Genomic DNA, 13048 nt, shown 5'->3' on the forward strand with positions numbered 1-13048 from the left:
CCAACCCTCCTGTGGTCACTCCTCCTTAAACCTGCTGCGGACCCTGCCCTATTATATCCCCTGTGCAACACCTCCGCAGCGTTCCCTTTCCTGTGCAACCCCCCACCCTGCTGCATCCCCTTATTATCCCTTCACTGTGCAACCCCACACTGCATTTCCTTAGCCCTTCCGTGTGCACCTCTCTGTGCAACCCGCCCTTTGCATTCCCTCACCCCTTCCCTGTGCAACCTCCCAGCTGCACTGATCCTTTCTCTCCCTCCTCTTACAATCCCCCCGCCCAGTGTCACGCCCCCACTCCATTCGCTCCCCCTTCAGCCCCCTCCCCCCGCGAAACTCCTCCCGCTTGGCTCTTCATCCCCCTGCACAGCGCGTCTCCTCCTCCCCCCGTGCACACGCCTTGCGTCGCCTCCCCGCGCCTGTCCCTGCCTTGTCCTGCCCCCGGGCGCTGCGCTGAGCCGCCCACTACCCCTGGAGGCTGCTCCGGATCATCATGGCGCCGCTGCTGCTCTCGCTGGCGGTCGCGCTCCTGCTGTTGTATCTGGGCTTCGTGCGGCGCAGCACCGGGTCCCCCCGCACCGTCTTCCGCCGCCGAGAGCCGGGCCGGGCCGGGGACAGCGATCCCCCGCCCCCGCGGGACGCAGTAAGTACCGGGCCGGGGGCTGCTCCCCGGCATGGGAGTGGGGTCGAGTAAAGGGGGCTTTGCCTTCCATCTCAGCGGTGGGGTTGGGGTGTCTCCCCCGGGGGCTAGGGGGCGGGGAGGCTCCATCCACCCATCCCCGCCCTGCGCCAGCCTCCCCACCCGCAGCACTTCTCTCTCTCTGTCTCTCCCCAGTGGGGTCCCCCGCTGTCCGGCTTCCCGCTGCGCCTCTTTGTCCATGTGGCTAACACGGTGAGTACCTGCCCTGCGCCGGGAGCCCCAGCCCAAGAGGGGCTGCGGAGAGCCCGCCCCGCCCCAGTAATAATGGGATTTGGCACCTATGTCAGTTGCCAGCTGCTTTACAGCTGTTATTGTTGGCAGTCTCCCCTTCTCCAGGGAGGCAGATCTGAATTAACCCCATTTGATAAAGAGAGGCGAGGCGTCCAAGTCAGGAGACGTTAAAGCCTTGTCTTCACGAGGGTGAAGACAATTTTTTAAACCTTTATTAAGCTAACCTCTATCAAAATCCTAGTGAGGACAAGGCAACTGTAGAACTACAATGTCGGGCAGGTCAACACATAAAACACTGCAGCGGAAGGCTGTAGGTCAGGAGTGAAGATGCTCCTACCCGCAGGATGGGAGAAAGCTCTCCCCTCAATGTAGTTAATCCATCTCCCCCAGTGGTAGCTATGTTGGCAGGAAAAGCTCTCCAGTTGACACAGTGCTATCTTGGGGGGGGGGGTTAGGCCAGTATAAATATGTTGCTTGGGGGTGTGGCTTTTTCACACACCTGAACAATATAGTTATACCAATATAGGTCTCCTAGTGTAGACCCGACCTTAGTTTAGACATGCTAAAAATACATCTTTTTTTCCTCTTGTGAACACAGCCTAAATGTTTAGTTCTTAGTTTGTGATAGATTTGGGATTAGAAATAAATAGATTCTTAACTTCCAGTGCTGTGCTCAGACCACTTAACACCACTTCTCTAATGCCATGGCTAGAGGGGATAAAGGATGCTGTTGGCATGAAACTCATTGGAATTAAATACAATCATAGAAATGTAAACCTGACCGGGACCTCAAGAGGACTTCAGGTCCAGCCTCCTGCACTGAGGCAGGACTAATTAAACCTAGACCATCCCTGACAGGTGTTTGTCCAACCTGTTCTTAAAAACCTCCAATGATGTGGATTCCACAACCTCCCTTGGAAGCCTGTTCCAGTCCTTAACTTCGGTATCCTTACAGTTAGAAAGCTTTTCCTAATATCTGACCTACATTTCCATTACTGAAGATTAAGCCAATTACTTCTTGTCCTATTTTCAGTGGACACAATAATTAATCTCTGTCCTCTTTATGACAGCCCTTAACATATTTGAAGATTATCGGGTCCCCCTCAGTTTTCTTTTCTCAAGACTTAACATGCCTAGTGTTTGTTTTTTTTTTAAACCTTTCCTCATAGGTCAGGTTTTTTAAACCTTTTATTATTTTTGTTGCTTTCCTCTATACTGTCTCCAATTAATCCTCATCTTTCCTAAAGTGTGGTGCCCAGAATTGGAAACGTTACTCCAGCTGAGGCCTCCATGTAGAACAGGACAATTACCTTCTGTGTCTAATATACAACATTCCTTAATGCACCCCAGAATGATATTCGTCCTTTTTGCAACTTCATCACATTGTTGTCTCATACTCAGTTTGTCATCCATTCTAACCCACAGATTTTTTTCGGCACTGTTACCATCTAGCCCCCTTTTGTTGTGCATTTGATTTTTCCTTCTTTAGTATTTATCTTCATTGCATTATATGTTGTTGATTTCAGACCAATTCTCCAATTTGTCAAGGTTGTTTCTAATCCTGTCCTCCAAAGTGCTAGCAACCCCACCCACCTTGGTGTCATCTGCAGATTTTATAAACATACTTTCCATTCCATTATCCAAATCATTAATGAAAATATTAAATGGTACTGGGACTGATAACAATTGATAACTACTCTTTTGAGTAAAATCTTTCAACCAGTTGTGCACCCACTTTATGGTAACTTAATCTAGACAATGTTTCCCCAGTTTGCTTATAAGAATGTGATGTGGGATTGTATCAAAAGCCTTACTAAAATGAAGATGTATCACATCTACTGGGTCCCCATATCCACGTGGTCAGTAACCCTTTCAAAGAAGGAAATTAAGTTGCTTTGGCATGATTTGTTTTGACAAATTGATGCTAGTTATTCCTTATAACCCTGTTATCCTCTAAGTGCTTACAAACTAACTGTTTAATAATTGATTCCAATATCTTCACAGCTATTGAAGTTAGGCTTACCAGTCTATAATTCCCTGCGTCCTTTGTGTTCCCCTTTCTTAAAGAGAGGTACTGTATTTAACCTTCTCCAGTTTTCAGGGACCTCACCTGTCCTCTTTGAGTTCTCAAAGATAATTGCTAACAGTTTCAAGATTGCTTCAGCTAGTTCATTAAGTACCCTAGGATGATTTTCATCAGACCTTGCTGACTTGAATACATCTAACTTACCTAAATCCTTTCTCTAAGTTATCAACAACATGGCTAAACCATTAAAACTGTAAGAGTGTTGTAAATATTATTTATGATTTGCATTACAGTACATCTAGAAGCCCTAGTCTGGGATCAGTCCCCCATTGATTTTGGTGCTGTGTTCTCTCTCGCTCTCTCTCTCTCTCTCAAAAGATGGTCAATGCCCCCAAAGCATTTAATAATTTACTTTCTGCATTTGACAGTTGCACTTTGATTCTCATGTCCTATTTTTGATTGATTATATAGCACCAGCCGTCTGTGAAATGCCTAGCAAAAAAAAATTGGGTTTCCAGCACTGCAGGGGAAATTTTATTTATTTGTTTGTTTGTTAGTTTTCATTGGAATAAGAATAAAAATCGCCTTGTGGGAAAGCCATTCCTTAAATTTGTGTAAACTCTTGCATGTCCCTTCTTTTTAAAACAACTTCTACATTTTAGTCCCAAAGTTAGTCAGTGGGAGGACACAGAGGAGTGTTTTACAATTTAAAAATCCAATATTTTTCCCTCACTATTCATAATTGCTGCTTGGAAGAAGAAAATGGGGATCTCTGTTGAGTGGGACCAAATCCAGCTAGCTTCACTCACACAAGTAATCATGTTGAAGCCAGGGGGGCTATTCACATGAGTAAAGTGATCAGGATTTGTCCATTTCTGCAGCTCATGCACTGCGATTCTTTGAGAGATCGCACAGACCTAGGCTCCTGTAACAAGAATGGCCAGTTTAATGGGTTGACTGTCTGAGAAGTACTCTGATCAAGCTTTACCAGCGCAGAGGCTGGTAGGTAAACAAAGCAGTGAACAGTACCAATTTGCACAGGGAACAGTACCAATTTGCACAGTCTAGTTACCTAAGGTTTGTCAGTGAAAACATTTTGGAATAAAACAAACTTCACCCCTTTAGAATAGTCATTTTCCTGCTCTGTGCAGGTTTAGAGGACATGGTTATTTAAAACACCGGTGACTGATTGGTATTACTACAATGGTGGGGCGTGTTTTTTAAGAAAAAAGCTCAGTGTGGAGACAGACATTCTCTAGGGCCCCATGACAGGTAAATATTTGTTTACAATACGTTCTGAACTCCTTGGGGAAATCCTGCAGCTGAGGCCAAGTATAAAAACCCTTTCCACATGGAAAAAATCATGACATTCCAGCTGCTTATGACTTTACTGTAAGCAGATGACAGAGAATCCACCATCCAAACAGTGCAATCTCTCCTCACCAGTTTCCTGAGAATTTTTAAGCTCTTCTTGGTTCATTGATTTATTCCTACCTCCCTGGCTGCTCCTGATCTCTTCTCTGATCCTGGCACAACCATGTGATTTGTGCACAGCAGAGTGCTGATAGGGATAAGTGACTGACCCCCAGTTTAAGGTGATCTTGATATGTGACCAGACAGAACACACATTTGCCTGAGCTCCAGAATAGGTTTTTGTAAAACGTTTTACTTTTACAACATATTGGGGTAGCAGCTTTCTTCTTAAAGCTATGTACAAAGAGCTATTGCCAGAGCTACATAAATTACACCTCCCTTCCCACCACGTTTAATTGTGTGGCTTGTTCCTGAGCTTGACAACTGCAGGGAAGGGGAAGTAGCTACAGGGAATTTTTCTTAATGGAGCTGTCTTTATGGCTAAAACACAGGATGGAGAGCCAGGATTCTCTTCCCAGTTCTGCCACTGACTTGGTGTGTGCCGTTGGGCTAGTCACATTGCCTCTCTGTGCTTTAGTTTCCCCATATGTAAAATGGAAATGAAAATATTTCCAAACCTCACGGGGTGTCTTAGGGGTTTAATCTTTGTTTACATTTGTAAAACATGTTGATGTCTCAGAAATAAGGAGCTATTATAAATACAAATTAATAATTTAGTCTATTGATCTTTTCTACCTTTTTACCTAAATGCAGGAATAAGAGATGCCTGCAGAAAATTTCAGCATATTTTTCCCTACCCTGAATTCTGTCAATAATTAATTTTTAAGCACAATCGTGTACTGTTAAATCAGGGCAGAACATGACTGATCTCTGGAATCGTTAATATTGCCACATTAGCAAAGGCATAAAGATAGTTTGAATGCCTTTGTTCCCAGTGTGGAACATTTACATTTCTAATGCTTTACTGAGATGACTAGGTTGAGGAAGGGGAGCAGGTTCACTGGTGTATCAGGGCAACAGAGTATTAATGGCATTGTGAAAGCTCCTTGCAATGGATTAAATAAGATAGAAACTTTATAACTCTTTTATTCAGAGTTTGTGTTTTGCAGAAAGCTACAAGGATTGTGGATGGAACTTACAGATTTCTTGTGGCTGACTTGACTTTTTTGTTTCCAGTCTGTGAGCACGTGGCTTTTGGGATTGTCTCTCTCTGAAGAATGGGTATTGATGGATTTTGGCTAGTGAATGGAAGGAGCATATATCAGGAATGTTCAGGATTCTGTAAATGTGGACCAAATTTATGGTTTGACAGTTTCCCTTTAAGGATTGCATGAATGGAATTCTCGTATCTTTGGTTTGTATTATAATTTCCTTATAGTATAGAGCTCCCCACAGCTAGCGCTCCCAGTTGCGGGAGAGAGGAGCTAAGGTAAAATTAGCTGTCAACTAATTCTACCTGTTTTTCATCCTCTTCTCTTCTAGGCTTTCGGGCAGTTTTGTGTAATGCCACTTTTACTGAGGTAAGAGTATGTTCCATATCTGCACTCTGAGGTTTGCATTGTTAACAAATCTGGGGTATCTGCAATGACCTCTTTAAAGGGGGAGTCTGTAATTTGGGATTTTCCTAGGGGCCCTGAGGAGAGTGGGCAGAACTATTGAGCAGAGGCCCTGGTGTTTGCTGGCGTTTTCTTTAATTTTTCTAATTTGATGACATTCAGATTTTCTATCAGGGAAGATTTAACCCTTTCTTTTCACAGCCAACCTTGTGCTTGGAAACTTCCTTTGGGTTGCCTCTCTGCCATCTCATATGTTCTTACTAAAGAGCAATCTCCTCTTTCTCAAAGTTCACGGGCATACCGATCCGATGTTTTTGTTCACCTGTAGCAGGGGCAGGAGAGCAGTAAGGGGCTGTGAAAGATTTCCAGGGTACAACCTGAAACCGTGGGACTGCTGTGCCCCCTTAACTCTCCAGCCTGGGCTGTCTCTCATGATGCTTTGCCAGTGACAAGCAGCAAACCCCTCCAGATGCTGCAATCACAGTTGACAGCATACAGGCACACACCCAGCTAAATTGCATGAATGCTCTCTCAGCCACTCATGAACTATACAGAGGGAGAAACCAGCAAATCCCCCTAGCTCTGCATCCCCAGAATTGTACCTTCTTATGCTGGGGAGGAGGGATAACTCAGTGGTTTGAGCATTGGCCTGCTAAACCCAGAGTTGTGAGTTCAACCCTTGAGGGGGCCGCTTGGGGAGCTGGGGCAAAATCAGTACTTGGTCCTGCTAGTGAAGGCAGGGGGCTGGACTCAATGACCTTTCAAGGTCCCTTCCAGTTCTAGGAGATGGGATATCTCCATTATATATTTTTTTTCTTCATTTTCCAACTCCGCAAACCTGTTCCTGAGCGCTCTTTCTCCTTCACTAGCCCGTCTTTTCCTCTGCCTGGTTCTCGTAGTCACATGCTTCCACTGTCCTCTTTCCTCACCCAGCAGTCTCCCCTCAGAGTTCTTTAGTCCTGCTTCCATCTGCAAGTCTGAGCTTTTCCCTTCAGCCTCCTCATGTCTTTGCTCCATCATCTGCTTGAACCCCCTTCTAAACTCAATCAGAGTTTCCACCTGCATCTCCAATCCTCAGATCATTTCTTCCATCAGCTCTATCAAGCAGCACTTCATGCAGACAAAACTCTTTTCAGGTACCCCCTCCAGGATCATGTACATGCCACAGCTTCCACATCCAGTCATCCTCATTGTGTCTTCCGCTGCTTGGGTTACTACCACTGCTGCCTCTGTATCTGTCATAGCCTTCTCACCTAAGTCCTGTTAGTTCAGGAAACACAAACCAAACCAAAACACCACCACCCACAGCAACACAAACCCCCAACGAGCACCAAAACACTGCCAGACCCCACACACTCCCTTCACTAGCCTGGCTCTTAGTCTTCCCCTCAAGCTCCCCTTGAGAACTCGCACTCAAACTCCTGTTTACAGCTCTGTTTGCTGGCTCCTGTGCCACTGCAGCTGTCTATGCCTTTGACTGGCCGGCTGCCTTTATAGGACCCCTAGTCAGAGAAGCCCCGCCCCCTACTCAGGGCTCAGCTTCTCTCCCAGCACACTGCCCCTTACCAGCCTCTACAATTACAAATACCTTCTCCTCCAACAGAAATCCCACTCAAACTTCCCTGTTTACAGCTCTGTTTGCTGGTTCCTGTGCCGCTGCAGCTCCTAATTTGCCTCCTGATTCCCAGTCCTCACACCTTTCCTGTGGCATCTACAGTACTTGATTGCACGAAAGTCACATTAGGACGGTGTTATGGAGACAAGACGAAAATAAACTTTCTTTTATAGGATTAGTGCAATTGCTTGAATATGAGTACATGTTCTCGTTTTGTATCTGTGATGCTTATTTTCTCTCTGGGAGTGCAGGGCTTTCTAGGACCAAATCTCTGCCTGCAGTTCTCCATGTTCTAATAATCTGTCCAGGTCACTCTGCAGTTTGGGTCTGCTCTCCTTGCATGTTTTGCTCCCACTCCAATTTCAGTGTCACCTGCGGATTTAATCCTTATTTGAATTCACATCACAGAAATACCTAACAAAGGAGGACATGGAATGTTTGGGCTTAGCTGGTGGGGGGGAAAAAAGCCTCTTCGTATCCTAAAAAGGGAATCCTGTACTGGACTATAGATAGCAGGAAGTATCATTGCTTGGAGCTTGACTGATGTTTTGGCATTTTTGAGACCGGAGCAGCTTCACAGACTATCAGGATTCTTAAGTGAGAGACTCTATTTCTAGAGTTAGACAACTTTGATTAACAAAGAAGTAAACAAAGCAGAGCCAGGATGATAAGATCCCCACTTCCTGCTTGTTTCTTATCTGCCAAATGAAAAAGTACAAAATGCATAGGACAAGGGGCTTTGATAAACTCTAAAGAAGTATAATAGATCACCACCAGGTTAAGAAGGTTCTTTATATCTTCAGCTATATGCGGTTACCTTTTCTTTGCCTTGCAGAGACTTTGGTTTTGATTGTAGTTCCTCTTGTTCTGTATATTCCCAGGCATAAAAAATGGAGCACCAATTGCAGAAGGGCTCCCTACATCTGCCAAATCACTAAAATGTCCTGAGTTTTAGCCACACATCTCCTTTTGATGCTGATTTTGATACAGATCTCATTTTCACTACTGTGTGTTATTGACATGGGACATGGGGAATCCTGATGCTTGAGAATGTAGGCCATGGTATATACACTTCTACCCTGATATAACATGAATTCGGATATAATGCGGTAAAGCAGCGCTCCAGAGGGGGCGGGGCTGCGCACTCCGGTGGATCAAAGCAAGTTCAATATAACGCGGTTTCACCTATAACGCCGTAAGATTTTTTGGCTCCCGAGGAGCGTTATATCGGGGTAGAGGTGTATATTAAAAAATTACATCACTTAAAGTTGCTTGTACTTTTTTTTTTTTTTTTTTTTTTCCCCAACCCTTATTTTTGTCTTGGGGATAAAATCCTGGCTTGACTGAACACCACTCCCATTGACTTTGACTTTAATGGGGCCAGGATTTTTCCTTGTGTTACAATTTGGGTGTCTGCAGGTTGACAGATAAGGACTTCACATATTTTAGGAAGTAGGAGGAATTGCAAAACAAGCAGACTGGGGTAGCTGGGATCCCAGCATTTGGAAATAAGTTGTAAAAGAGGAAGAGAGTTGTATAGAACTACAGAATAACTGGTGTACACCATGTGGCCATCACAAGATGGTGCGAGAGCATGGCTGTCTGCAACCCATTTGATGACAAAATGGCTGAGTGATTATTCATGACTTGTTCTTCGGCTTTAACCTGCCTTTGCCAAATTGTCATGAATATTTACAGGCACAAAGTCTGCCTCAGGCGTAGTACAGTGATCACTGGAAGGAAAAATATTTTATTCAACCTAGAAGGAAAAATTTTACTCTTCTCAGGTGAGCAGAACTTTGTAATGCCAGTTAAAGCTGATGTCTCCTTTGACGACTTTCGTTGATGTCTCCAGCTGCAGGAAGGCGTAGCTATTGAAGACCTGCTTTGTCATCACACTGTATTCCACTACGAGTGCAGAAGCAGGCTCTGATCACTGGGAATGTTCATTTCTAAATGACATTGGTTTCTTTCTGGGACCCTCCTTCTCAATAATAAGAGAATTGTGTGGGTGGTGTGCTGTCCTTTGTAGCGGATATGTAAAAGATATATACAAGATCTGCTCTAGGAATTATTTTGGGGAAGTTTTATGGCCTGTGTTATACAGGAGGTCAGATTAGTAGTCCTTTCTGGCCTTGGAATGTACAAAAAATAATGAATAACCTAGTAATCCTTCTGCTCCACCTCTGCAGAGGAACATGGTGACAGAGAGAGAAAATTGTTTTCTAGTACTTCTGCAAAACAGTGCACATTGTTCAAAAGAACTCTCCAGAAGCATTTTCCTTTTAACAAAATGTTTGTGAATTAAAACATTAGGGTTGGGCTTACAAACTCAAGAAGTGACTCTCCGTCTCTCTTGCAGGATGAATAACTTCACTCTCATGCACTATCTTGATATCCATGAAGACCCCACGTTTATTCCAGAGGTTGCTGCTGAGGGAAGAAAGGAAAAGCCTGAGACTAAAAACACATTGGAGGTTCTCAAGCAGTTGATGGAGACCAGGTCAGCATGATGTGCAAGGAGTAGGGGGTTTGTATGTGTGTGTATTAATGCAGTACTGCAGTACTGGGTCATTGTGTCATTGTCAGTAGTATGGACAAAATCAGGTTTCCCAAAACGAAGTGACGTTCTGTATGTCTTAAACAGTGGCCCAAGTTATAAGGATCCCCCCCCCCCCCCCCCCGGATGCTTTCTGAATTCTAATGTGCAGCATCCTTTCCTTTCTCTTCCTTTGCAGTTTGTGTCCTTACTCAATATCTCCCCATGCTATCTCTGCACCTTCTGATACCGAAAACTCCCCTTACTTTGTTAACCCTTGTCTAGACTGTGGGGAAAATCTGGTTTGAATTAAGATGCATTTGAATTATGTACTGTTTGTGCTAGGTACTTAAATGTTTTTAGACCAGTTATGGCAACTTAGTGCTTAAGTGCCTATACGCAAATGCAAGAAGCCTGGGAAACAAGCAGGGAGAACTGGAAATCCTGGCACAGTCAAGGAACTATGATGTGATTGGAATAACAGAGACTTGGTGGGATAACTCACATGACTGGAGTACTGTCATGGATGGATATAAACTATTCAGAAAGAACAGGTGGGGAAAAGGTGGGGGAGTTGCATTGTATGTAAGAGAGCAGTATGACTACTCAGAGCTCCGATATGAAACTGCAGAAAAACCTGAGTCTCTGGATTAAGTTGAGAAGTGTGAGCAACAAGGGTGATGTCGTGGTGGGAGTCTGCTATAGACCACCAGACCAGGGGGATGAGGTGGATGAGGCTTTCTTCTGGCAATTAACAGAAGTTACTAGATCGCAGGCCCTGATTCTCGTGGGAGACTTCAATCACCCTGATATCTGCTGGGAGAGCAATACAGCAGTGCACAGACAATCCAGGAAGTTTTTGGAAAGTGTAGGGGACAATTTCCTGGTGCAAGTGCTGGAGGAACCAACTAGGGGCAGAGCTCTTCTTGCCCTGCTACTCACAAATAGGGAAGAATTAGTAAGGGAAGCAAAAGTGGATGGGAACCTGGGAGGCAGTGACCATGAGATGGTCAAGTTCAGGATCCTGACACAAGGAAGAAAGGAGAGGTGCAGAATACCGACCCTGAACTTCAGAAAAGCAGACTTAGACTCCCTCAGGGAACTGATGGGCAGGATCCCCTGGGAGAATAACATGAGGGGAAAAGGAGTCCAGGAGACCGGGCTGTATTTTAAAGAATCCTTATTGAGGTTGCAGGAACAAACCATCCCGATGTGTAGAAAGAATAGTAAATATGGCAGGCAACCAGCTTGGCTTAACAGTGAAATCCTTGCTGATCTTAAACACAAAAAAGAAGCTTACAAGAAGTGGAAGCTTGGACAAATGACCAGGGAGGAATATAAAAATATTGCTCAGGCATGCAGGAGTTTGAAATCAGGAAGGCCAAATCACACTTGGAGTTGCAGCTAGCAAGAGATGTTAAGAGTAACAAGAAGGGTTTCTTCAGGTACGTTAGCAACAAGAAGAAAGTCAAAGAAAGCGTGGGCCCCTTACTGAATGAGGGAGGCAACCTAGTAACAGAGGATGTGGAGAAAGCTAATGTACTCAATGCTTTTTTTGCCTCTGTCTTCATGAACAAGGTCAGCTCCCAGACTACTGCACTGGGCAGCACAGCATGGGGAGGAGGTGACCAGCCCTCTGTGGAGAAAGTGGTGGTTCGGGACTATTTAGAAAAACTGGACGAGCACAAGTCCATGGGGCCGGATGCGCTGCATTCGAGGGTGCTAAAGGAGTTGGCAGATGTGATTGCAGAGCCATTGGCCATTATCTTTGAAAACTCAAGGCGATCGGGGGAAGTCCCAGATGACTGGAAAAAGGCTAACGTAGTGCCCATCTTTAAAAAAGGGAAGGAGGAGGATCTGGGGAACTACAGGCCAGTCAGCCTCACCTCAGTCCCTGGAAAAATCATGGAGCAGGTCCTCAAGGAATCAATTATGAAGCACTTAGGGGAGAGGAAAGTGATCCGGAACAGTCATCATGGATTCACCAAGGGCAAGTCATGCCTGACTAACCTAATTGCCTTCTATGACAAGATAACTGGCTCTGTGGATGAGGGGAAAGCAGTGGATGTGTTATTACTTGACTTTAGCAAAGCTTTTGATACGGTCTCCCACAGTATTCTTGCCGGCAAGTTAAAGAAGTATGGGCTGGATGAATGGAAGATAGATGGATAGAAAGCTGGATAGATCGTCGAGCTCAATGGGTAGTGATCAATGGCTCCATGTCTAATTGACAGCCGGTATCAAGTGGAGTGCCCCAAGGGTCGGTCCTGGGGCGAGTTATGATCAGTATCTTCATTAATGAGCTGGAGGATGGTGTGGACTGCACCCTCAGCAAGTTTGCAGATGACACTAAATTGGGAGGAGTGATAGATACGCCGGAGGGTAGGGATAGGATACAGAGGAACCTAGACAAATTAGAGCATTGGGCCAAAAGAAATCTGATGAGGTTCAACAAGGACAAGTGCAGAGTCCTGCACTTAGGACGGAAGAATCCCATGTACTGCTACAGACTAGGGACCGAATGGCTAGGAAGCAGTTCTGCAGAAAAGGACCTAGGGGTTACAGTGGATGAGAAGCTGGATATGAGTCAACAGTGTGCCCTTGTTGCCAAGAAGGCTAACTGCATTTTGGGCTGTATAAGTAGGGGCATTGGCAGCAGATCGAGGGACGTGATCATTCCCCTCTATTCAACAATGGTGAGGCCTCATCTGGAGTACTGTGTCCAGTTTTGGGCCCCACACTACAAGAAGGATGTGGAAAAATAGGAAAGAGTCCAGTGGAGGGCAATAAAAATGATTAGGGGGCTGGAGCACATGACTTATGAGGAGAGGCTGAGGGAACTGGGATTGTTTAGTCTGCAGAAGAGAAGAATGAGCGGGGATTTGATAGCTGCTTTCAACTACCTGAAGGGGGGTTCCAAAGAAGATGGATCTAGACTGTTCTCAGTGGTACCAGATGACAGAACAAGGAGTAATGGTCTCAAGTTGCAGTGGGGGAGGTTTAGGTTGGA

At 45.1% G+C, this 13048-nt stretch overlaps 1 protein-coding gene across 3 annotated transcripts in view; it reads left to right on the forward strand.

Moving 5' to 3' along the window:
- Window positions 1–335: 335 nt before the first annotated feature.
- The window catches only part of LOC101954181 (uncharacterized), a 30361-nt gene continuing 17648 nt past the window's right edge, over window positions 336–13048 (forward strand). Inside the window, exons 1-4 of one of the 3 annotated variants that reach the window (XM_005292668.5) lie at window positions 336–640; window positions 833–889; window positions 5811–5848; window positions 9862–10002. In XM_005292668.5, the coding sequence (XP_005292725.2) occupies window positions 491–640; window positions 833–889; window positions 5811–5848; window positions 9862–10002 (386 nt within the window). In that variant the 5' untranslated portion in view covers window positions 336–490. Of the gene's footprint in view, window positions 641–832; window positions 890–5294; window positions 5683–5810; window positions 5849–9286; window positions 10003–13048 lie in introns of those variants that run through there. The other 2 variants (XM_065572954.1, XM_065572949.1) reach the window with 2 other exon arrangements.

The sequence above is a fragment of the Chrysemys picta genome, chromosome 1, assembly GCF_011386835.1.
Source record: "Chrysemys picta bellii isolate R12L10 chromosome 1, ASM1138683v2, whole genome shotgun sequence".
In the NCBI taxonomy this organism is placed as follows: Eukaryota; Metazoa; Chordata; order Testudines; family Emydidae; genus Chrysemys; species Chrysemys picta.